We start from the raw sequence: 27,617 nt of genomic DNA, 5'->3' as shown, positions 1-27,617 counted from the left end.
TTGACGTTAACTTTCATTTTCATATTATAACAAGTTTTTCCCAACATACTAAAATTCTCATTTTTTTCCAGTTTTTTTGATTCTGTTATCATGCACAATAAGAACAGATACTCCCCAAAGTTCTGCTACGCAAGCTTGACTTTCTGCATGTATCATCACTGGATTTTCTTCGACTAGTTTGCTGCAGACAATCTTTATTATAAATTAACTTTGACTTTTTAGAGGTATTCCTCTTCCTAAGATTAGAAAGAGGAATATATCTTGGATAAGGCATTATGAAGATTGAGTATTTAAAAATTCTATTAATGAAACAAAATTAGTTTTCAAAAAACTGTTTATAAAAAAAATACTGTTCATAAAAATAATTATATTGAAAAATACCGATTATAAAGACCGGTAACAATACGTGGTTCAAATGAGTTCCTGCTTCTCATTCCTTGAAAGCATCACATCCCCCCCCCCCGCAAACAACCAACCACTCTAGCATTGCCCATACCACTTCACATGCCATCCCCAATCAAGTTTCTGCACATCTGTGTTTACGCTTTCTTAACTTAGATCAGATATACTTCCTGATGATTTGAAGATCTTCAAAAGTATACAATCAAATTTAGATAATATTAACTTAAAACTCTTTGATGAGATTTATAACTGATATTCAAGAAATGATCTACATCTCAATATTCAAAAATGTAAAACCATAACTTTGTCTAGGTCCAAGCAAATAAAAATTCACACTTGCAGTCTGAATGGTATTATTCTTGGGGATGCTGACTCTTATTATAAGAGATATACAAGGGTCGTTCAATAATTTAACAGGCAGACACTTTTAGTGAAAGAAACGCTTAACACAGGCAATTGAAACTTTTGTAGTGTTAGTTGGCAACCTTGCAAAGTCAGCTGTTTGACTAATATTTACGTAAATATAACCCCTAAAGTCTTAGTTACGATGGCATATCTGCTCGAAGAAAGTACTTTTGAAGAACAGCATTCTGTAATTCAATTTTTACTTCCACAACGTTTACAACCGTCATAAATATTCTCTCGGATGAACAAACAATATGACAGTAGCTGCATGAACTGCGCGAGTTTTTACACATGGATGGAAAATTTTAAAAGTGGTCGCAAAAGCGTGACCGACAAGCACCACTCTGGGCGTCTGCTATCAGTGTCGACTTTGGCGTTAGATTCTCATATTGATTCACTTATCCAAGAAGATCGACAACGTACAGTTGAACAAATTGCTGAAAAATGTTGAGTAAGTGTTGGCACAACTCATTCCATCAATCAAAACAAACTGATCTACTGCATGACTTCTGCAAGGCAGGTTCCCAAGGAGCACGTTCATCACAAAGCTGAGAGATTTTGCATTTGCACTGAACTAAAAATCGTTTCAATAATAAAGGTGATACATTTTTGAACAGGATTTTAACCAGTGATGAAACTTGGATACATCATTTTGAGCCAGAATTAAAGTGTCAAGGCATGCATGCAGTGGAAACAACCTGAATCGCCTGTCTGTAAGAAATTCAAAACACAACCATTGGCTGGTAAGGTCATGTTAGCCACCATTTGGAGTGCCCATAGTCTGATTTTCTGTGATTATTTGGAGGAGCAATGCACTATCAGCAGCCTACACTACTCAGCCATGATTGAGATCCAAGTCAAGCCTGCATTGAAGAACAAATGGCCGGGACGGCAGAGGAAAGTTGTGCTTCCTCTTCAAGACAACGCTTGACCTCATACAGTACAACTGATGCTGGGAACTATTGGCAAAGTGGATTGGGAGCTCCTACCTCATCCTCCTTATAGCCCTGACCGTGCTCCTTTGGATTTTTATCTGTTTGGTCCGATGAAAGGAGTTCAACAAGTTCAACAATGACAAAGAGGTAAAGAAAAAAGTACAAAATTGGCTGTGAGATCAAGGTAAAGAATTCTTTGCTGAGGGGATAAGACGACTCGTAAAAAGATGGACAAATGCATTACATGGAAAAGTAGACAAAAAAAAAAGTTGTATTTATTAAATAAACCATTTTTGCTGTACAGCTGTTTCTGTTTAATTATTGTATGATCCTCGTACGTATAATTTTTTATTCTAAAATGAGTTTTAGTGATCATACTGATTGTATTATAAATAAATCAAACCAACTTGGATGTTAGGAAGAGTTTGTAAAAATATTCTCTTTACTCTTACTTTAAAATCGTTTCACATAATTTTGATAAAGTCTATATTTGGATCGCTAATTAGTTCACCATTCAGTCAAACCCACATAAAAATACTCGAAACTGTTCAACATAATTTTTATTAGAGTAATAGCCACACAAATGAATTTGCCTGACCCTTTTATTGACAACTATCTAAACAATTCCTCTATTCTTGGTAATTCATATTTTGAATCCATGCATAATTCTAATGATCTAAAATTTATTTTTAAATAATATAATAATATTATTGATTGAAACTGTTATGTAACAATATATACTGAATAGTTAAAATTTTAGGGTAAATAAACAAAGAGTAATAAAATAAACAAAAAATGATACTATTACAACAATGTGTAGTTCTGTTAACAGTTATGAAATTGATTTATTTTGATTCAAAATTGAGTGATATATTATCAATTATTTATAACTTTTCTTAAGTAGGAATAATTTTGATATGGTGTAAAATATTTCTTTATTTCATATGCTAAATAATTATGTAATTTAGCATTTCTGTATTTCTCTCACGTTTAAATGTACATATATTAATTTTTTTGTTTCAATCTAACAAATATATTTGTATATTTTATATTAATACATAAATAAAATTTAAACCTACAAAAGAAATTGTTTTTTTACTATTATATAAGGAAAGTTGCATTACATTCAACAATACCATTTATCTTTACATCATATCCATAAATTTCCAAGATACCACTCCCCAAAATATTTGAAGATATTGCAGAATCATGCTAAAGTTTGCCATCTCATCCATGACCTCCATCAGTTCTATATTTCTAGAGTTACTACAGTTACATATGTACGTACTACTACTTAAGATTAGTTCACCTGCAAGAAAAACTTTGCCATTTTTAACCTGTCTTACACATCTTTGTTATAATGGTGTCAGTTCTATTGTATCTTTTTCTGTATACTTCTTTTTATCAGTATAAGGACCAATAGAAAGTATCTATTTTCAATATCTTGACAACAGATCACATGGCCTTAATATAATATGGTAGCTTATCAGTAGATATTATCCACAATTGACCTAGTGCAACTAGTAAACCACCAGACACAAATAAATAATCTTGTACACTGTGTGACTAATGAATTTATCAGTCCTTTATGTTAATTTATGTGTGACCAAATTATCAGTCATGCCAACTGTTTCTTCTGACCATGAGTCCTCCAGGCTGTACAATAATTAAATAGTATTACATCAAAATCCTCTACCTGGCACAGGAATGTAGTAAAAATTAAGCTATACGTATGGACAAGCAATGACTGACAGCTTTAAAAGACGACATTGGACCATCTTCAACTTTCACGTTAATGTTTTTGGATATACAAAATCATTACCCAAATCTGTTAGCACCCACAGCTCAATTTTTGATTACCAGGAACTTTATGAATTTTCCTTAAAATAAAATCACCACTGACATGGAGGAGATTTCAGAGTATGTACTAAAATAAGGAAAATGCAAAAAATTATTATTACTGAAAGAAGATCAAAAATATTAACAGATTTTAAGGAAACTGTAAAATAAACACCTTTTTAAATTCATTGAATAGTTTTTAAAAAATATCAATTTTCTTAGAAAAGGTTGACATGTCTATAAGTGATAACTGACAAAGAGTACAGAAAAATCATTTTCATTTTAAAAAAGTCAATATTATTTGTGAACAATTATATCATTAACCTTTTCAGATCATGTAGCCTTGGAACTGGTTATGTATGGCGTCAGTTTTAAAACGCTGTTACAAAATCATTTTATATGGCATCTAAGTCAGTTATTTTTTTTTTATATTCACAAAGGAGTCAGTTTTATTACACAATTTGAACGACGTTTACACGATGTAAAATGTTTTATTTAGACTAGAAAGAATATGACCATTTTTACTCAGAAATGTGCTAGTGTGTGTGTGACTTGTGTATTATAATTGCTATGAGGATTGCGGACTTATTTGTTATTTATAAAAATAGCTTATCTTACTAGCAACATATCGATGTATGGAAACACACAATAAATTATGATATACGGGACACAAAAAAAGAAGGAATTTGTGGTCATAAATATGTAAATTTTACTTGAGGTCTGTATCTTTTCTGACAAATGATATCGGTAAACATGTAACACATATCGATTCGTAATGAGTAACAGTATACAGTAAAAATGGTTTTTTGTCAATCTGAATAGCCTTTTGAGTGGTGGGAATTTTTATAAAACGTAGTTTTCTGAATCTACTTTCACTTATACTAACATATGTTACTAATCTGTAATTTATGACATGGGGTTTTCATCATATTTTGCCCAATTTTCAACCGATTTGCTTGAAAGTATTATTTTTAAAATCAGCAAATTATGTTTCATAAACACAAAGCAAAAAAAAAAAATTTAGCTAATAAAAAACGCGGTAGAAATCCGCAAAAAAAATTCTGCAATTAAATTATCATAATTTTTGTACTGTTTCAATTTTTTTGTCAGAATCTGTTAAATCTCTTTAATATACTGTAATTTTTTGAAATTTTTTTCACAAGAGGGTAGCATAAGACTATGAAGGGAGGAAATCAGATACCAACATATTTTCGCGAGCGCTAATCAACCGCGGATCATTGTGATGGAAAAAGGTTCAGATCTTTCTTGGGCGATACCAAATTAACAACTAAAAATACAACCTTTTAAAGCTGTCAAAAAAGCAACAACTTTATTTAATTTAAACTGGGATTTAAAAAAACTATCACAGTAAGATAATACACATGTGCACACACACACACACAATCTCACTATCTCTCTTCTCTCACTCTCTCACGGTGTGTGTGTGTGTGTGTGTGTGTGTGTGTGTGTGTGTGTGTGTGTGTGTGTGTATGTGTGTATGTGTGTATGTGTGTATGTGTATATGTGTATATGTGTGTATGTGTGTATGTGTGTATGTGTGTATGTGTGTATGTGTGTATGTGTGTATGTGTGTGTATGTGTGTGTATGTGTGTGTATGTGTGTGTATGTGTGTGTGTGTGTGTGTGTGTGTGTGTGTGTGTGTGTGTGTATGTTTGTGTGTGTGTGTGTAGAATTATTATAGTAAATACAATTTATATATTGTTATAAAAGAAAGGGAGAAAATAAACCTTACCGAACAAGCGTAAACATCAATGCAGAAAATGCAGAAGGAGCAAGTGGAATAAGTGGAATGACTGAAGGATCAAAACTACGTACACCAACTCCAGTATTATCAGATTCAGAACTTAATGTTAACCACAAATGGACAACTGCTTCAAAATTACAGCCTCCAACCTATAACAGAAAATAATTGAAGGAACGATAAAATTTATAATTTTTATATTTTAAATCAAATGTAAGAAATAGTTGAAACAATTATTTAACAACATTAAGTTAAGTTACAATAAGTATAACCTAATTACATTTACCTAACACTGAGCTAATTACTTAAAACACAGATCATAATATACTATCCTTCCATTTATTATTACTGCATCAGTTGAGTTGATTACACCAGTATTTTCTTTATACAGATTAGTTTTGAATTCATGCAGTGCAATCTGTTAACAATAGTGATCCTGGTTGCAATGCAATCTGTTGTTTTTATTTGTGATTCTGTCAATTGATATTAATTATACTATCACAATTGTGATCCTGTAAACAAATTTTTTTATAGTTTCTTATCAAAGTTTTTTTTTTACATTAGATTACATAAATCCTAAATAATAGCATTATTTTCTTTATATCTGCAACTCTAACAGACATGCAAGAGGAAATGCATGTGAGTTCAAACATTAGGCTATTATTTTGGTATTTAAGTTACTTTTCTACTGTTCGGCAATTTCAGTTACAACAAATAAATGAACATCTGTATTTATTCACACTTCAACAACAAACTCTACCCAATATCTGTGATCAAGAATTGAGTGTATGCCAGTTCTCTCCCCTCTGTCGACACAGACACTTTTGTACCATACTTGACCAAATGGTATTGTACACAATCTATTGGCAAACATTCAAACTATGAGAAAATTGCAGGTCGACTGTCTAAACGAAGTCCATTCCATCAGCTTTCTCAATAAATGGAAATTTACCTGTGCACTTACATTAACTGTGCAATTACATAGAAATAATATTTTTTGCAAATCTATATTAGACTTCAAACCCACACCAAAATTTCAACTTCCCATTCTGTAAAGTTTTTGAAAAAAAAAAACAATTACAAAATGTTGGTCAAAGGCATTAATAATACACTCACTTTGCCTGTCCAAAAATGACTAAACTTATTGTGGACATTTCATATGATTTTATTTACTGGTTTGACATTTTAGTTGTGGATTTTGTCACAAAACTTCTGAAGAATATGAATTTTTTTCTTAAATTACACAAAGCATTTATTAATCAGTATAAATGAATTTCTTGCTAACTTAAACACTAAAATTACTACAAATTTATTATTGTGTTTAAGAATCAGAGATTGCTGTTGATATAATTTATTAATTTTTTTATCTTGTTTATTATTATTATTATTTTATAAAAATTTTAATTAATATGTATATTAACCGATAAACAAATAGCTTCATTAAAAAAAAGAAAAAAAAAGCCTTTAACAATTTAGATAGTATTTTAGCTGATAGCAGGAAAAGAAAAATAAAAGAAAAAAAAGCCTTTAACATTTTAAATAGTACTTTAGCTGATAGCAGGACTGCACCCACACACAACCTCCTAAAATTCAAACTTATAAAAGCATACCATAAAGTTAACTTCATTTCATAATTCAACAATAATTTTTATACTTTTTTAACAGAGATCTGATGATCAGAATTAAGAAATTTTTATAACCTAACACCACAGATTATAAACATCCATTAAAGGTCACTAGAATCTTGACTAACTGAATTGAAAGTCAGATTCATAGAGAGCAATCAATATCACTGCAAGTTTTCCCACAGGAATCATAGCAAGCAAAAGTCACAACTAGAATCTATTTATCAGATTGCAATGACCAGATGATAATTCTTAAATGATAATTTTTATAATACATATCGATCCATATTACATGGACTGACAATGCAGACCTTCATTCAGATCAATATTGCTACAGTATGAATAAAATTATTTATTGGTTTTCATTACACACTTCTTCATGAACATATAAATTATAAATTGGCCATGGTCACAAGCAAAAAATTATATTAGGGTATAATAAGGGGGACACCACAAGCAAACATTAAACTAAGTCATGCATTCTGAGAACACAGCAGAAATGCGTAGTTGTAAAAAAGTTGATTGATGCTATAGTAAAAGATCATTATACACATCTTTCATGGCAATGAGTAATAATAGCGAAGCTTTATAGCTCTTCTCTCAATAATTCTTCAACTGAGCTCTGTTAATAATATCACAATTTAATTATACAATCTTTCTCATCACTTGAAGCAAAAACTTCTATAAAACACAAATAATATAGCTACCATTACCTCTAGAAAGGAATATTAATGATCCATAATTTATTACAATGTAATTATATGATTAGTCCAACAAAACTATAAATTAATAATTGTTACTTAAGTCTAAACCCATTGCCCAATAAGACTCGATATTCCTTGTAACTTATAAAACACTCATTTTAATACATTTCATATTACCTTAATGTAACTCTATTCCTTATAACTTACAAAACACTCATTTTAATACATTTCATATTATCTTACTGTAACTATTTCTTTTGATACAAAAATGAAAGAGCTTTTACCTGTGCCATAAGCTGATTGAACAGAAAGTTAAATGCATTTGTTAACATTTCAATACTGGTTGGAAATCCAAATGAACAAGGTTGACCGTTAGCTGCTGGACCATGGTATGGTTGTGGCCAACATTCAGTTAAACTATCTTCCCAGTGATTTATTAGTGGCCCTTCATGCGCAACTCCTTTTTGCTGACCATGTAAGAAGAAAGTATATTACATAATAATATAAAAGCATGTAAATAATAGAGTGACAGGGGGGTTTCAACTGAAAGAAATTAACAATTAACCACACTGACAAACCAATTTGATTCTAATGCAGGCTCTGTAATCCTGGGTAATGTGAATAGTAATATTAAATGGCAATGCACAATCTATAGATACAATACAATTTTTACTATAGACTAAAGTTCTTTTGAAGCTATCACATAATCTTCACAAAAATTTTTTTTAATATACCAACTTAAATTTTTTTTTCTATCTATATTATAAAATTTCCATAAAAATTCTATATTTTTTCCACATCAGCAAGAAAGCTGGTTTAATTCCTATAATGCTAAGATCAATTGATATACAAAGCCACAACACCTTTAGAAAAAGGTATTCTAGATGAAGAAATTTAAAGCCAGTGCTCAGTTCCTACTCATTTTATAAGTGTACATTTTATACAGTATTATTTAAATAACAGCAAGATAAGCAATACAATTAATGCAGTTAACACTTTACTACAATTGTGCCAAAACCTCCAGCATACTAGACTAGACTAGACTAGATGAAAATCGTAAATTTCAATCCTATATATCAACTACTGAGCGTAGGTTCAATCCTGTATTCCTCCACGTATTATTTAATCAAATAACCTACTTGAAATGGTTAGTTAACCTCATAGTCTTCTCTGCCAATTTGCTAGCATTATGAAACTATTCAGAGGTCATTCAACCTGCTTTTTCAAACTAAACCAATTTTGCAAAATTATAGCCATTTTATAATTTTTTCTGTAATCTTGTCTATCAATTTTTAGAAGTCACTTAAAATCTGAGATAATAATAGTTTAAAAAATTACAATTTTATTTGTAATATCTGACCTTTATACAATAATAAAATAAAACTAAAAAAATAATAAAAGATTTGCTAAAGCATACTGGAAGTAAAGATTCTTTAAAATAATGCTATATAAAACAGCATTTTTTTTATAAGGTTCTTTGAGGTCAGCTTTATTTATTTATTTACTAATTTACTTTTTTTACACTTACTTTTCACTTTTTTTTTTTTTGAACAGATAGACTAAAAAAATATTATGAACATGAAAGCAAGTCACTTACAAGAAATCCAAAATCCTATATATCAATACCACAGAAATGCATAAAAACAGTATAAAGGAACCACTGCCAATCATGAATTTTAACTCACCTCACTACAATGCAAAAACATGTGCTATTTTTTTTATCTACAAATGTTCTTAGTTTCATGTAAAACTCTTGTAATATGAGATTAGATCAAAAGATACACGGAATTTCAGTTTTTCTCAAAAAATCTTTATTTATTCATCAATTTTGATGTTGTCACCTTCAAAGTACTTCTTTTCAGAAATAATACATTTGTGCAAGTCTTTATCCAATCTTCAGAGCACCACTGGAATGCAATTTCTGGTATGGCATTTAGCTCCATCAATGAAATTGTTATTATCTTTTCAATGTTGTCAAAATGATGTCTTTCGTGGTTCTATTCAAAAGGGAATAGGAAGAACTTACAGGAGGCCATGTCTGGCGAATATGGAGGTTAAGACATCATAACGGTGTTGTTTCTGGCCAAAAATTCACGAACAAGCAGTGAAATGTGAGCAGGTGCATTATTACAATGGAACTGCCATGAATTTTATCACCACAAATCCAAGCATTTTCTTTGGATTGCTTCAAGCAAACAGTGTAGAACTTCCAGGTAGAAATGCTAATCGACTCTCTCAGTCATTCAGCATTAATTGATTCTGGATAATCGGCGATTGTCCATAATCATTTTCTTCACATTTTTGTCATCAACTGCCGATATGTTGGGATATCCTGGATGCTCATCATCTTCAATATCTTCACAGCCCTCTTGGAAACGTTTCTACCACTTGTAAATACTTTGTTTTATTCATAGAAGAATCACCAAAAACAATAATCAACATTTCCAATGCAGTAATGCACTTTATTACAGTCTTAAAGCAAAACTTAATGCAAATTCTTTGTTCAGTTTTTTCACAAGTTCTAAAAATCGCAGATTATAGCAAAACATGTGTAACCTTTTCAACAGTCAACAATAAACTAAGCATCCAATGTGACTAACAATATAAACATATGTTAGGGACAAATGTACCAACAGAACAAAAATTGTGACACCTGGACTTATAGAGCCTGGAAATTTGAAAATTCTGTATATTTTTTTATTAAACCTCATATTTAAAATTGTATCGCACTATATGAAATTGTGCTACAAAAATCCAGTAATAAAGTATGTTGATTTTAAACTGTAAAATGAATCTTTGTATTGGCCATACAATTTTTCACCTATGTTAGGAAAAATCTACATAGAATCAATAATGACTTCCTTTCAAAAGAAGAATTAGAAGAACCTGCATCAATAAAAAGTACCAGAAAGATGGGCAGTGATGGTTTTTTTTCCACAATCCAGTGATGGATTTTGCTCAATAAAGTTGTGTATAAAGAGTTAAAACTCATCACCCGATACCACGTATAAGAGGAGACTAGGATTCTTTGGACATGTCATAAGGATGCGAGATTTAAGATTTCTGAAACAGCTAGTAAAGAACAATCTCGACTCACAAAACACCAAGACAGGATGCAGATGAATCAGAGAAATAAGAGAAGATCTGAAGGAAATTGGCCTTAACCAGAAGACATCACAGATAAGATAAATTTAAACAAGAAAATCAGGAATAAAAACACTTACTTCACAGTCACACAAAATAAACTCACAATACAAACATTTTCAACATTAGAAAGGACATAAAGATTAGAATGTATGAAAAGTACTGGGAGAACCACAAGGCCCAAACAGTCCCGTCGAAGAGACTTGGATAATGGACCGACTAAATTGATCCTATGGAGTCATAAAAGATAATAATAATAATGACTTCCTTTACAAAATAAAATAACCAATGTGATTGATGAAAAAACCACAAGTATATAGAACTAACTGAGAGTCTTATCTTTTCATCAAAGTAAATTAAAAACCTACAAATAAGCTTTAAAAAAATCTTTATAAAACTGTAGTCAAATGTTTTAGAATGTCTTCAAGTTGCATAATTGACATAAATTGCATTTGTTCATTTAACACTTTGTTTTTAATAAATTAAGTCTCTCAATAAATTTTATATCATTTAAGTGCATTGAGATTTTATTTTTTACATGATATTGTAAAATTTAGAGTTTTAGGTAATGTTATTGTATGTTTGTTTTTGAGATTATCTGCAAAGTTGATTCTGGAGTTGCTTCCATCCTAGATTTGAGTTCTGTAGACACATTAAAAATAATTTTCAGTGTAAGTATAGTTATTTATCCAATTCAGTACTTAATGCAGCCACTATATTTTAATTTGAATGCCACCAGGTTGCTCAGCTAATCAGTTATGCTTTATTAATATATAACGTAATCTTACACAATATATACAGTTTGTTAAGTGTACGAGATCTTCCAGAAGTATATTTCTGAATATTTGCAAAGTAAATCATGATTGTATTTTTATAAATATATATACTTTATAAATATCAGGATAAAAGAAAAACAGATAAATAATGGTTACAGCAATATGTAGGCATATGTATTTGTTCTGCAGTATTTATAAAGAAATAATTATATAAATCAGAACTAAGATTATAATTAGTAACATATAAAAGAATCATCAATAAACAGTATTTTAACACGTCACCTCTAATTGTAATTAATACACCTCTAATTATATACACCTCTATCTGTAATTATATACACCTCTAATGGTAGTTGTATGTAAAGAATTTAAAAAAAAATTGTATTGTATTATTTCAGGTGAACTATTTTTTGACAAATACAATCTTTCATTTCTCTAAGTTTTTCTATTTTATGACTGAAAACATGTCTCATACATAAACCACGGACAGAAACTTATATGTACATTTACAAATACCACACCTTGGATGTAGATGTGTGTTATACATGCGTTTACATATATGCAATTGCCAGTTGATTTATTTTATTTGTTTTGAAGTAATGTAATTACAGAATAGTTCTTTAATGTATTTATAGGATAAATACTTAGAGATAATTATAGATTAGATGCATTTATCTATTTACTGTGTTTTGGTAGTTAAGTTTCAGTTAATATTGAATTTAATTAGCACAATGGTTGATGAATTATTTGAATTTTTAAAAAATTATATATATATATACACACGCACACACACACACACACACACACACACACACACACACACACACACACACACACACACACACACACACACACACACAACACACAGTACAACATTCAACAAATGAAAAGATAGCATGGGGCTACAAACCTGGACTCTCAACACAATGCTAAATTAACATTAATTATGAAAAAATAAATAAAATTTAGTTATTAAAAAATATTGTTATTCAATATAAATTAGTTGTTCAATTTCAATTATTTTTAATATCAATTCAGTACAATATGCAAGACAGATGCTTTAGAAAAAAAAAATTAATCATTCACACCCAAACCTTATATTACTAGGAAATCCTATATATTCATAATTCAAGGGAGGTCAATCATTATACACGCTTTAAGAAAAATTACACTACACACATATTTCTGTTATAAAGGTACTGATTGGAACATTATGAAAAATATGGAGTTATCAAGTGAATCATGATAATGATAACTTTAAAAGATTGTATAGCACATAACATTAATAGTAAGTGATACAATTTAACTAATTGTTAAATTAATTTCTTTACTTTAATACTCACAGATATAGATGCATTAATGCAAAGAGGTAAATTATAAGCTGCTTGGGCAGTTATTCTTCTTAAATTTACAGCAACATTATTTTCTACACTGTATTCTAATCTGGAATCCAGTGCTGTAGATATACTAAAAAAAAAAAATCACAAGAGTCAAATTAGAAGCTATGAATTTAAATCTTAAATCATATTTATTATTTGTAAACGGAAGAAAACAATAAACAGAATCAATATTTTTGCTAAATTTTTCTGAAATTATTTGTTTAATTTTAACTTTAAATTACTACATCACTGTTAAAAACAGATTAAATTACTTATAAGCTTAATTTTTGAATAATTAACTGGAACAGTTAATTAATTTTCATTATAACATACCTTCTATTTTCTGGCTTTTCTGGTTTTTTGACACTACACAGTGTCAAAGTTTAGTACTGTTTACACATATAACTGTTATGTTCTGTCTAAACCATTGATTCCCAAAGTGGTCCAGGTGGACCCCCAGGGGTCCACAGGAGACTCGACGGGGGTCTACGTTGGCGTGACAAAATAAAATGTTGGCTTGACTTTGCGTATCAATCTAGGCAGATAATGTTTTGAGAAGCTCAACGACTGTTACTTGTAAAAACTTGCATACTCCATATTCAGTACAACAAACGTGTCGAGACTTTCAAAGCGCCGCTGCCACCGTCGTCCGTAAGGCTTGTTCAGACGTGCAAAGGGACGAAATACGACTTGTGGTGTGTGTGCTAGCAATCTTGCATGAAGTTGTTTGATTCTTTACTAATATTAATACGATTACCAAGGATAAACATTACTCGTTTGTTTCCGGAATTTCAAAAAGAAAAGTAAAGTGAATAGATGTTAGCGTTTGCCAGTGTCTGAAAAAGTAGTAAGTACTTACTTGCTTTTTTGTTATACTTACTTTTATTTTATTTATTGTTTATTTATTTATTTGACAATTTATTGTACAAGTCAGTAAACAAAAATAAACAAATTACATAAAATATGTAGGTACAAAAGGCGAGGCTTATTCCTAAAAGAAATCTCTTCCATTTAAGAATTTATTAATTTTTGGTCTAAATTTTTTTTCAGATATTTAAAAAAAACTATTGGAATCGACTTAAAAACTGATCCTGAACATACCATTTCCCGGTTGTAATCCTTATTCTGTAACACGTTGTATATTTTCATAAATTGTACCTGTCTTTACATACTCGTAACGTGCATCAAAGTAATAAATAAATTATTAAAATCGCAGAGTTGTGATATCAAAATATTGGTTATTTAAAAGTATTTTCTATAGAATTTACAGAAATATATCAAAATATAATTAATGAAAAAATGTTTTACATCACATTAAAATCGGTTCAGCCATTTTCATAAAACTTTATTATGGATCTTACTGATTTATTGCTTTTAATAATTAGAATCAGTTTGCCGCTGGTACTTTATTTCATTGCAATAATTAATTAATCCTATTCTGTTAAAATAGGCATATCCTGTAAAGTAAGACTGTCTTGAGATTACTAAAACAAAGTTTTTTTTTTTTATTTACCGGTAGGTAACTGATATACGAAACATGGCTGAATCTAAGAAGAAATTTCGACTGCACAGTGTTGATTATTTAAAATTTGGATTTCTTCAATCAAAGGCAAACAAGCGATTGCTTATATGCCTTTTGTGCAGCAAAATTTTGAGCAATGACTCTATGAAATCATCGAAGCTCGAAGATCATCTAAGAAGGTGTCATCCTGATAAAATAGGTAAAGATTTGAAATATTTTCAAACATTGAAGGAAAAATATGAAAAGAGACCTACCGTGCACAGTATGTTCGCTTCAACGTCTGAAAGTAACGATGATGGCTTGCGGGCATCGTACAATATTTCATTACTTATAGCAAAATCTGGAAAACCGCACACCATTGGAGAACATTTAATTTTACCTGCTGTTGAAGAGGTTTTAAAAACTGTTCTGCACAAATCTCCATTTGACATACTCAAAAGAATTCCTTTGAGTAACAACAATGTACAAAGACGTATTGATGAAATGAGCTCTGATATTAAAAGTTTCTTGTGTAATTATCTGCAAACAACTCATTTTTCCATTCAACTGGACGAGTCAACTTTACCTGGTAATGAAGCATTATTATTGGCATATGTTCGATTTGTTATGGACGAAGAAATTCATGAAGAGCTACTATTCGCGAAAACTTTGGAGACGGACACTAAAGGTGAATCAATATTTAATGTCCTGGGTGATTTTTTTAACGAAAAATCAATTCCATTCACAAACATCATTTCGGTGGCAACAGATGGAGCTCCTGCCATGGTCGGGCAATATCGTGGGTTTATAAGCCATCTTAAAAGAATTATACCAGAGGTAACTGCAATTCACTGTGTCATCCACCGACAACACCTAGTAGCGAAAAATCTGAGTGATAGATTGCACCAGTCGCTTCAACTTGTAATTAATGCTGTTAACAAGATAAGAAGCAATGCATTGAATACGCGTTTATTTGCCCAATTGTGCGACGAAAATAATGAAGACTTCCAACGATTGCTCTTACATACTGAAGTACGCTGGTTGTCGAAAGGTGCATGTTTAACAAGATTTTACTCACTTTTTGAATCAGTTTTAGAGTTTCTGGAAGGTAAAGATTCAAATTTAAAAGAAAACCTGATCACTTTGAAAGTTGACATCGCATATTTGACAAGACTTGTTCAAAAAATTTAATGACATTAACTTACAATTACAAGGGGACAGTCTCAATTTAATAAAAACAAAAGGTGTAATTTCAGCTTTTCTTGGAAAATTGAAATTTATGAAGCAAAATATTAGTCGGCGCGTATTTTCCCAGTTTTCAAACTTGTCATAGGTAGAATGCCTTGATGAGGATATTCAGACATACTTTCAACATTTAATTGCCGTGCATGATGACTTCAAAATCAGATTTGAAGATATTCTGACGATGGAAATACCACCATGGATCATAAATCCATTTGATGAAACGGAAGTGGAGATGGCGATATTACAAGAGGAGCTACTCGAGCTTAGCACTAATGAGGAGCTGAAGGTGAAATTTAAAAGAGGGTATCAAACATTTTGGCTGCAGGCAGAGATACCAGAAAAATATCCTGGACTGTGGGGAATTGCGAGAAAGCTTTTGATAGTGTTTCCCTCGTCATATCTTGTCGAAAAAAGTTTTAGTGTCGTTACAAACCTTTTATCAAAAAAAAGGAGCAGATTCAATATCACAGAACGGGGAGATTTGCGCTTATTCCTAACAAAACTTGAAGCCAAATATTGATAATTTGCTGTCAATCCATCAGGTACATCCCTCCCATTAAACTATTTTGTGATTGTCATTGTAGAAGTTACATTACGTTATTAATATTTAATTTTAATTATATTACGACAATTTTATTATATTACATTGCAATATGATAACAATAATAACTAATGGTGTAATGATTACATATTTGAATAAATGCAACACAAAAGATATACTATTTTTCTTTTGCTTTTTACCACTCTGAATGGAAAGTTTTCTAAATAAAATAAGTGAGAATTGATTACTTTCTTGTACTGTGAGTAGATGTCAAAAATGTAAAGTTGTATGGAAGCATTTTTTTTGATTGGCCAACTTTACTTTTTTGACATCCACTCACAGCACAGTCAATCAAAAATTAACCAATCAATTCTCACTTTTTTACGGAAGCTGTTAGTTCGTGGAACTCAGCCGTAATGCAAATTTTCATAGTTAGATCTAATCTTCACATTTTCCGTCGACTGGAAATATGGTAGAAATGTAGCTGCAGGGGGTCCACCGGAACCAGCAAAATTTTGAAAGTGGTCTGAGAAAAATAAGTTTGGGAACCTCTGGTCTAAACTCACATAGTAATATAATATCACAGAACAGTTTCAGGAAATAATTTCCTAGTGTTTCCATTAATGTTACAATTTTTGACTTTTGTTCTATGCAACCTAGTAAACCTATGCTTTAAATATCATCCATTTATATAGTTCAGATCTAACTTTCAGATCCTACAAATAAAATAAAAAGTTAACCAAAATGGAATATAGAATTAAACAATATTTTAATTCTAATAAATTTTATGAGCACAACTCATAAATTATCTACACTTGCCATAACACACGTTCAGGGTTGTCAATAATGCCTTTTACACATGCATGGTTAAAAATGGTACAAGTAAGGTCATGTGTGCAAGATTTTATCCAGATCGTGTCATTTGCATTCTGCTATTACATGTAAACATGTCCACCCCATTAGCAGTTTGCACAAACCAGAAACAACAAGCAGTGATCCAATTTCTCTGGTCAAAGGGTGTGAAATGAGCTGAAATTCATTGTAAACTTTTATCAAAATATGAGGACAGTGCTATCACGTAGTGTTTTTTTATGAATTGAGAAGTTTAAAAGTGGCTAGACAACATGCTGCATTCTTCTTAGAAGGAATACGCCACCTTGTGGACCGCTAGACCAATTGCATTGACAAGGGAGATGACTATGTAGAAAAATAATGTACAGGTTAAACCTTTACCGTGTGTAAATAAATTATAGAATAACAAGTGTACATCATTTTTTATTTGCCCTCATATTAGAATTTAGAAAATTTCCATGTTTTTTCTTTTTTTTTATGTCTGTTGATTACTTTTATAATGATCTTGCTGACTGACAATGTATTTTTTTGAACAAGTACTTGAGACATTAAAACTGTAGATAAATAAAATATATTGGTCATTGACATAAGATGAAGTATTCTGCTATAATACAATTTTCTGATTGCAAAAAAAAAATACTTTTTCTTGATATCTTATTTTAAAACATTAAACAGCTTTTTATTAAAAAAGTTGTTATTACATTGTTTATTAATTTAATTTTTAGTTGGTAATTTTTTGAAAATAGTTAATGTTTTTGAAAAATTTATTTATGTTGACATTATTTAAAGTAAAGAAAACATAAAAATTATATTTTATTTCTTTTAATGTTATGAATTCATTTCATGTCCTCTGTATTATAATCAATCTTTGTGGGTTCATATTTATTAAGTTCCTTACTTAACAGAGCATTTTAATCTATATAAATGTTATTAATTATACCACAGATACATTATTTTTTAGTTGTATGAGTGCACACTAACTTATTGTTAGTTGTTGTTACTGGCAATTTGGTTTTCAAAAATACGGATTTTAATTTTATTTTTTCCTCTCCTTTTTTGAAATCCAAAAAGTAGAAATTCATCATTGATTTCTATTTCCAGTGTAAAAAAATAAATATCTTTATGAAAATTATTTAGTTAATATATCATGTTCTGAATTGATTTTTTTCATGAATATTAAAAAAAAAAATCTAATCCATAACTTTATTAACAGGTGTAACTATGATAAAAAGTAGTTATAACGAACTACTTAATGGGTGATACCTACCCAACTGTATCTTCCATGTACTGAAAGAATACTTTAAAAATATAATGTGACTCAATAGTTGAACCCACTGTTCACGATTCTTCTTGCAAATAAAAATTAATATTAAATGTCACACAAAAATTATTATTAAATGTCACATAGTATTGGTGTGTAACTAGTCTCTATAATTTTAAAGTTTTTATTTGTTTTTTCTAATTTTTTATTTTAAAAAAATACATTCTGAAACAGAGACCACAATCAAAGTTCTCAAAAATGATTATTAAAAAGAAAGAAAGTTTTTAATTAAACAAAAAGATGATTCTCTATATATATAAATATAACAATTATATAATACATAATTATTATGCATATACGGCATATAATATTATGTATCAATAACATATATATATATATATGTATAATGTTATGTGTATATCATTTATTTTCATCAATTTTACAAATTCATAATAAGATAATAACAATATATATTCAGCTTACAGTAGGTAACAAATGTACCTGTACACTGGTGTGTGTGGATGTAGCAATTATAAAAATCAACATTCAAACATTTTATTTTGAATTCAGAGAACCTCAAAATATATAGAATCACATCAATTTTACTTCTTTTTACAATAATAAAATATCTAAATTTGTAAGTGAAGAGATATAAAATTAAATAATACCTGGATACTGCACCAACAGCCATTCTAGAACTTGATTTTTTTATTAGTGAGCATCCTCGCTCCAAAATATCTTCTAAAAGATCTTCTAGTTCACTATCATCAGATTCAAGTAGTGATGGTAATGGAAAGTTTTCCCCATTCTTTCCAGATGATGGACCTACACAAAAAAAAACAAAAGATAAGTGATTTTATGGCCACTACCATAACTTGAAGATCTTGAAGAATTTTCATTTTTATTTAATAAATATTGAAAAAATTTGACATAAATTGAATGTCAAATGTGAATTTTTCACTACAGTTCATTACATAAAATAACTTCAGATTGCTCAAAAAGTCAAATAGGTAAATTATATGTAGAGAAAATATGCAAAACACAAACATAAATGCTTACATGAACATGATAATTACATTACACATCAAAAAAACACATACATATTTTTGGGTGACACATATGATATCAAATCCACACAACTTTTTTAAGTAAAAAAGAGTGTTTTCTTTCTGACCTAAACAAAAAAAAAATCTGACTAATATATGCACATTACCCCTTTCTTAACTACAATTTTCCTTCCCTAATGATTGGTTACAAAAGCATTAATAACATTTAATTTAGTTCAACCTATGAACAATTAATTATAACATTAAAGTGGATTTATTACCAGGCGGTGAATTATCTTCATTCATTGAAGTCGCTTCATCAGCTTCTTTTGTTTCAGGTTTTGAATCTGTTTGATCAACTGGACTTGATGGCTTACTACTGACACCTAAAATAGAATAAATATTCAGACATCAAATCAATAAAATTACTTCATTAAAATAATAAAGGTTTAATATACCTTTTATAGAATAATTTATTTATAATTTTCAAAAAAAGGAGGGAGAGAGAGAAAGAGAGAAATGACTGGATAAAAAAGTTAATGTTGCAGGCAGTGATCTCAAAAATAGAGGGTTACTGAAAAGGCAGTTGCACCTCAATTACAGAAGGGTGTTCTAACAAAAAATCAAATAACATAATAAACTCAGATTTTTTTTTCCATAGATGGAAGATTAACTACAGTTTGTACAGCAAAATATAAAACACACTTTAAACTTAGTTTAATTAATGCAGATTAATTTGAAAATAAGACTAACAGAGGATATCGAGGCTTTTCTGTTTACCCCCACAATTTTTTTTTATGTTACGTATTAGTAATTGCTCATGTTTAAAATGGAAGGTTCCAGTTTAAACCCGAGAAATTATAAATATAAGATAACCAAACTTAACCTATGCTCACTTCACTTGCTAGTCAAGGTTAGCAAGTAAAGCAAGCATAGGTTAAGCTTGGTTAGAAGATTATATTTATAATTTATATTTATACACAATAATGCATATACTGGACTTCTCTCACGTATATTAGGTAGAACCACGTTTGAATAAAATCGACAGATTACAGGAAACGACACCACTGTTTGGTAATATTGTGCAATGTTGTACTAAGTAATCAGACATGTTTAAACATGACCAGTTAGTTTAAAAATATTTAAACATGAGCAGTTACTAATACGTAATGTAAAAATAAAAAACCATTATGGGGGTAAACAGAAAAGGCCAAAAAAATCAGTAAAACAAGTTTTTTTTTTATTTTAACAAAATGAAAAAAGTATATACCAAATTAGGCAAGTAATAAACCAGAGGAACTCTCAACTTCCAAATAAGCTGATTTGGTGAGACATGTTCACCACTAGACCAACCCAGTGGTAAAAAAGGTTTTACTGCCAGCATTCAAATAATATTTTTTGAAAAGAAACTATACTCAGATACTCTGACCAGACCTTTTATTTATTCTGTAATTTTAAATTACATTTTCTAATAAATAAACCTGATATAATAATTAAATTATTTTCTGCTCATAAATTTATGTACAAACATATGGATTGTTGTATGTAATTGAATATGTATCTTCAAATTATCTTCTTTTTTTTAAGTCACATTTTGATGGGTTTTTATTTTGAACCTTTAATGTTTCAAAACAAATATGTCATAGTTGTACTTTTCAACTTCTACAAAATTGTATTCTTTGTCATATCAAACACACATGCAAAGTAATTATAAGTGCTGTGGTCTACCAAAATTTTACTACTCATGTTCAAATACACATTAAGAAAAATATAAGACACTGTTTTTGAAGAATTATTGAAATATTTTATTTCAAATTATTCAAAGTGAATTAAAAATTTTGCAGAAATATTATTCAATGACATGACTAAATAGAAAAAAGAAGAAAGTCCTGGTTTAAATTAATATTAATTTTTAATTTGTTCTAGGTAAATTTAGCTTTAAACCAGGATTATATATCCTGTTATTCAAAATCAAAATTATTTTTCTAAGGCAGTATATATTTCAGTAACTGAAATTTAATAGATCTGGCAGTTTTTAAATCTTTTCAGAGGAACCTGTAATTTAAATAACTTAGCTGAATTTAAATGATTTAGCTGTTATTTTATAAAATGCAATAAAAGTAAAAATATAAAATGATCAATAAAATCTACACTGACTAAATTTTCTAATAACCAACTTACCAACAATCCCAACTGTAGATAAAAAATATACAATAGTAGAACTTAGAAGCTACTGATAAAAATAAGACTAACCTTGAAGAATGTCTTGAAGAAGACATGTAATAGTATGTGAAACCCACGGGCTGCCCCATGCAGAGCGTACTACAAGTCTTAGTAATGTCACCAGTTGCTCTTGTGTAAATATTTCTCCAAGAGACACAGTTGGTCGTGTCCACACAGCAACTCTTGCTACAACCTTTTGTACACATAAAAAAGATTTATGAGCAAATAATAACCAGATAGATTTTATAATTAATATAATCAACAAAGTAACGATATTAACAAAATATAAATGTTGTTTTTTAGCTTTAATTTTAAATAAATATAGAATTTTTTTTTCCAAAAGAAAACTATAGTTATTTTTATTTTAATCTTGCTTTTCAATAAAATTTTAGCGTTTATTTTAATAAAATAATTAAAATCCCAGAAATTAATAATTACAGTAGGAATAAATTGATTGAAAACCTAGTAGTAGTTTTTACACAACTTTCTCTTTTTAATTATTATATAATTTTTCATTAGGTTTTTCATTGGAAAACAAGCAAAACTCAAAACTTTTTAATAAAAGAAAAGAGAAATCTTTTACTTAATATCTAAACCTAGATCTCCATTTCAACTGTTAAAACATCATTATAAACAGTCAGTTTGGCAGCAGTATAGGTAATAAAAAATAAATGAAATAAGAGTAATAGTTAAAAGTGTATATACCAAATGACTGACATATAACACTACCTATGAAACACCTGAAAAAATGACTATTTCCAACAATGGTTTTAAAGCCGGCCTCCGTGGTGCTAGTGATAGCATCTTGGCCTTTTACCCACACGTCTCGGGTTCGAATCCTGGTCAGGCATGGCATTTCTCAAATGTCACAAAATTTCATTTCCATATCCCACACAAGCTTCAAGCTTATATGGCGGTTTCATCAAGCAAAAAAAAAAAGATGTCTTGGTAATCCAAATCAAAAACTTCAAATGATTGAAACATTTATCTCAAGAGAAACAGAGGTCACATGATACAGGAAACATCAGAAAGATATCCCCTCTTATGAAAAATTTAAGGAAGGGGATAACTATTTAATGTTCTCATGATCAAAAATTTTCAAAAAAAAAATATTTTTACTAAATTAGTTTTAAAAGGTTATATTAAATATTGGTCATCTATTTTTGTTTAACTATGAAGAGTTTTGTCTTGTTAATGATAAAGTAAAATTTAGAGTGATGCTATTTTACACAATTACAAATGTTGTTCATCAAACAGGTGGCCGAGTAATTTTTTTTTAAATTTAGTACTTCAATGGAAAATTCAGACAACAGTATAACTTACCTTACAAGCAAGAAGAAATAGGTCAACATTACAAGTGATATCCATTTGTAAGATTAGTTTAACTAGAGCTCTAGCTACAGGAAGACAATGGGCTCTTGGTAAAGCCAATGTACAACAATCAGAATCTTTTAAAGATGCACTATTTGAATGCTTATTACCATCCGTCTCACAGCCACTAGCACGATTGCTAGCTCTATATGATGATGATGATGATGATGATGATGAAGCTGCTGATGGCTCCTTTGTCTGTAAATTAAAAAAAAACAATATTAAAACTATTTAAGGCAATAAAAACAACAGTAAAACCTTAAATATCCAAGCTCTAACTGCACACAATAAAAGTATCTTATTTCTGAGAAGTTAAAATATAAATTGATCCAAAATAAATCTCTACTACGCCACCTTATCATCTGCTTCCATTACCTACATACTTTAACCAATAATATGTACAAAAATCAAACAAACAAACAGAAAAGAAATACAACACAGGTTTTATTATCATTTGGAAGAAAATCACATATAATATATAACTTATCCTAAGTTCAAATATAACAAGCCTAGATTAAATACCTATCTTATCTGTAGGAATTTTACTGATGATGCTAGAATTCAGGATAAAATTAACAGAACCAGATGTCCAGGAAAAAATGAAATAGTCCTGTATTACAAGTTGATTAGAAAGCAGCCCATAAATACAAAATAATGATAACACACACGATATCACTGTACGAGACAAAGTTTCTAATTGCAATTCTTACTGTCTTTTAGATTTTTTAATGCATTCTAATCATTATTTTTACAAGCACTTAGTACAATAAATGTAATATAACCATTATTACAATACATTATGTAATACATGTATTACATTATTACAATAAATGTAATAATGTAATAAATGTAATGTATTATATGTACAATATAATGTAATATATGTGCAATAGATATCATTGCACAGTACTGTAACGTTTTTCTTATACTTTATCATATCCTTTTGTTTACTTTGAATAAATAAAGTTGATTTTAATTAATTATAATGTACATTATATCTTGATAAACAAATTTTCACAATGACTATATAAATATACTTTTTAAAATTATTTTCCCTCTGTATCCCTTTTGATAGTATCATGTAAGGCCCCACTCAACACAAATATATTTCACCATATCATTTCTTCATAACTGGAAGAAGCAAACAAACAAATATTCTTTTCTGTGAAAGGACATACACTGACAGCAGTAACCGATTTGTTGCAAAATAATCAATTTAAATTTGGCACCAATTTTATGCAGTGACCATCTGGCAATTCTTGTAACAAATAATACAGAAAAACATAAAGTTTGTCTATGTTAACAGCCTAAGTGGGACCAGAGTTAATAGAATATGAGCAGTATAAAATTCACTGATGAAGATGCAACAGTTTTCATATGAAGAAAGGGGAAAATATAATGGTGGACATTTTTTGCCTAGTTTATAAATGTTAACAGTAAAAAATGATATGATCTGCTAGTAATGCTATTAAAAATAGAATGCCAGTAAAAATCAACACAGTTGCAATTTGGATGAGCTCAAGATTAAACTTACTTGAAAAAATATGGCAAACTAAATTATTTTCTTGATTTAGAAAGGTCATGGTCTGAGCCTACAACAAATGCCTCTTTTAGTCCAATAGCGCCTACCTTTTAGAATTAGTTCATCTGATCAAATTGACTGTTTTTGTGAGCTGCATTCTGCTAAGTTACTGTTGTAACTTCATGAGTTACAACATAAGTGTAAATGTGATGTAGGACTGCGCACAACCTTTCAAGCTATATCATACTGAATACATATAATGTGTCAAATGATGTATAATAATATGTCACATAATGCAACAGACAAATAATGTGCAAGGTATTTTTAATAATAAAAATTCACAAAATGACACTGAAAAAATGTTTTATTATGTATAATTTTATATGGTCTCATTAAAAGCATTATAAAATTAATTTTGAAATTTTTTTTGTCATAATACTGAACATTTAAAAGTTTTTTTTTTGCGGCTTAATCAACATACTGTCTAAAATAGTAAAGAAATAAAGTATACGTATTAAAAACTGGCTTCAGTTATTTTACTTGTATTTGAACTATTGAAACATCATCCACAAAGTTGTACAACATGGTATCATGCAAAGAATTTAGAATAAAAAAAATTATTAGCAATACACCCAAAGAGTATGTTAAAACTTTTTAAATAGATCACCACAAAAAATTCTCATAAAAAAAATAATTATCTTTAGAAAGATAAATATACTGCATCTATCTTAAGTCCATAATGTGAACATACAACAGCAACTCTGAACATGTTTTTCAAAAATGTGTATGAAATTCTTCTTCAGTAAGCAACAAAGGTATGAAAAGTGTTTTTCTTTTCATGGCAGATTTATCTTTCCAAGTTAATGGTCACATCGAGCAATTTCATAACTCCCTTTTATGAAAATTAATTTCAAAAGAAATGAACCGATTTTATTACTGATATTAAGTATGTGTAAAATAGAACTAAAAATGTAAAAATCTTACAAGCTTACATTTATAATGCCTATTAAAAATTAAAAACCTTTGTTTAAATTAAAAAAAGTGCAAAGTTTTCCTACTTTAATCTCTGAGGAACAGCAGAACAGTTTCTATATATTCCTGCTTTCTCTTCTTGTATATTCCTACTGCCAATGGCATTACAAGATGAAGGAATGTGTCATATACTTCCCATAAGTTTAAAATATCTTATAAGCTGTCACATTTTAATTTGAGTATGTAAATTCATTTTATTCAGACAAATACAACAATGTCAGATTAATGCATATAGTTAACTTATTTCAATGTGTTATGTCAAATTATTAATAAATGTTATTACTTAAGTACCATTTCATCAAAATAAATCCTGCCACATACAAAATTAATTACTCATCAAAATAAACAATAAAACATGAATAACTTCTTACAATATAATAAAATACAAAAACTGGATAGGTAAATGAAATATTTTTTTTACAGAAGTAAATGACAATTTTCTTAATCATAAATGTAATTTTTTTATGTAAACTTCTGATAAAGATTAGATGTAACTACAATACTTTTTAAAAACAACTTGAATGGTTATCATTGCAAGCACCCTAAAAACATAACTGTGCAAATTAACAAATAAAAAGAAATATATTAAAAAGACACACAGGCACAAAAAGAAAACTGTAAATGAACAGCATATAAAAGAAAGAGTAAGCTATAAACAAAGGGAAACCACAAAATAAAAATTAAATGTAAGATGGGTGAAAGCAAGTCCCATTAGTCAACCAATACAAGCAAAATGCAGTTCTTATATCAATTATTAAGAAATAAAGGCAGAATTAAAAGAAAGAACGTTACCAAATAGTGAAAATTTTTTAAAATAAAAACACAAAAATTTTAAAAGTAAATAAATAAAGTGAAAGGAAGTGTTCAAGGAAGAAACATATAAAAAAATTTCTCACAAAACAACTAGAAGTAGTTATGTTAAAATTATGATAAACCAAAGTGACTTTAGAAATTTTTAATTTTTATTAATAATTTCAGCATCTTATCTTAAAATGCTGAGAATTTTAATATAACTACTTGATTGAACAGATTTATTTAAGTTATTTTACAAAAATATCTTCTTTAGAGCTGTATTAAAAATAACAGTTAAAAAAATAACCAACTGAAAAAATAAGCAAAAATGTTTCTATAAATGAATATAAAGTTGAATGCATGTAATTTTACATGTAAGTTTAAATTTAAACTTACTATCAAAAAACAAACAGAAAACTATACCACTTTTATAAATTGTGTTCCTTATTGTTATGAATTATTTTAAAATTTATACATTCAAATTTCTTTAAATTTTATACATTTAATAATGCTTCTTCTGTTTTATACAAAGAAATTTAAGCCAGAAAGCAGCTGTGTAAAATTTTTATGAGAGTTTTTATGTAGTCAGATGATGAGACGACCAAAAACTGACATCATAAATAAATTTAGATATTCCCTGAGCAGATAACTTTACCTTAACACCGGTATAAATGAGGGCGGTCAGAAAGTAACCTCCATTTGGCTACAATTAAAACACTGAATAAATAAAAATATTTTATTATACAACTTAAACCTACAGCTTTTAACTATTTTTAAATGTAGTCGCCATTTAAATTCAAGCATCCAATCTTTCACAGCATTTCAAAGTTGGTCTTCATCATCAAAATGCTGTGATGCAAGCCATTTGACGCAAGTCTACTGCAAAACTTTGAAGAAACTTAGGCAAGCCATCCAGAACAAAGGACACGGTATCCTGTGATCTGGTGTTGTTTCATAACAACATTCATCCTCACAGTGCTCAAAAAACACAAAAACTTCTGCATCAATTCCAACAGGACATTTTTTATCATCCTCCTTTCAGCCTGGATTTGGCGCAGTGATTTTCATCTCTTTACTCACGTGAAGAAATGGCTTGCATTGCAGCACTTCGATGATGAAGACGAACTTTAAAATGCCACGAAAGGTTGGGTAGGAATCCAGGCAGCTGAAATTAAATTAAAGAAACGCTATGACAAATGCCTGAATTTAAATGGCGATTATGTTTGAAAATAGTTAAAAAAGCTGTAGTTTTAAGTTTT

At 29.2% G+C, this 27,617-nt stretch overlaps 1 protein-coding gene across 3 annotated transcripts in view; it reads right to left on the bottom strand.

The window, feature by feature from the left end:
- Positions 1–27,617, bottom strand: part of Bruce (BIR repeat containing ubiquitin-conjugating enzyme) — a 265,772-nt gene that overhangs the window by 102,271 nt on the left and 135,884 nt on the right. For all 3 annotated transcript variants that reach the window (XM_075366104.1, XM_075366105.1, XM_075366106.1), the window contains 7 exons: positions 22,965–23,210; positions 21,672–21,834; positions 19,700–19,804; positions 19,041–19,197; positions 12,937–13,060; positions 7,958–8,140; positions 5,336–5,496 (listed from right to left, as the gene is read on the bottom strand). In XM_075366104.1, coding sequence (XP_075222219.1) covers positions 5,336–5,496; positions 7,958–8,140; positions 12,937–13,060; positions 19,041–19,197; positions 19,700–19,804; positions 21,672–21,834; positions 22,965–23,210 — 1,139 coding nt within the window. The remainder of the gene's footprint in view (positions 1–5,335; positions 5,497–7,957; positions 8,141–12,936; positions 13,061–19,040; positions 19,198–19,699; positions 19,805–21,671; positions 21,835–22,964; positions 23,211–27,617) is intronic.

The sequence above is a fragment of the Lycorma delicatula genome, chromosome 5 (genome assembly GCF_047948215.1).
Source record: "Lycorma delicatula isolate Av1 chromosome 5, ASM4794821v1, whole genome shotgun sequence".
In the NCBI taxonomy this organism is placed as follows: Eukaryota; Metazoa; Arthropoda; class Insecta; order Hemiptera; family Fulgoridae; genus Lycorma; species Lycorma delicatula.
The sequence above is the reverse complement of the archived record's forward strand: the minus strand, read 5'-3'. Positions and strand labels throughout refer to the sequence as shown.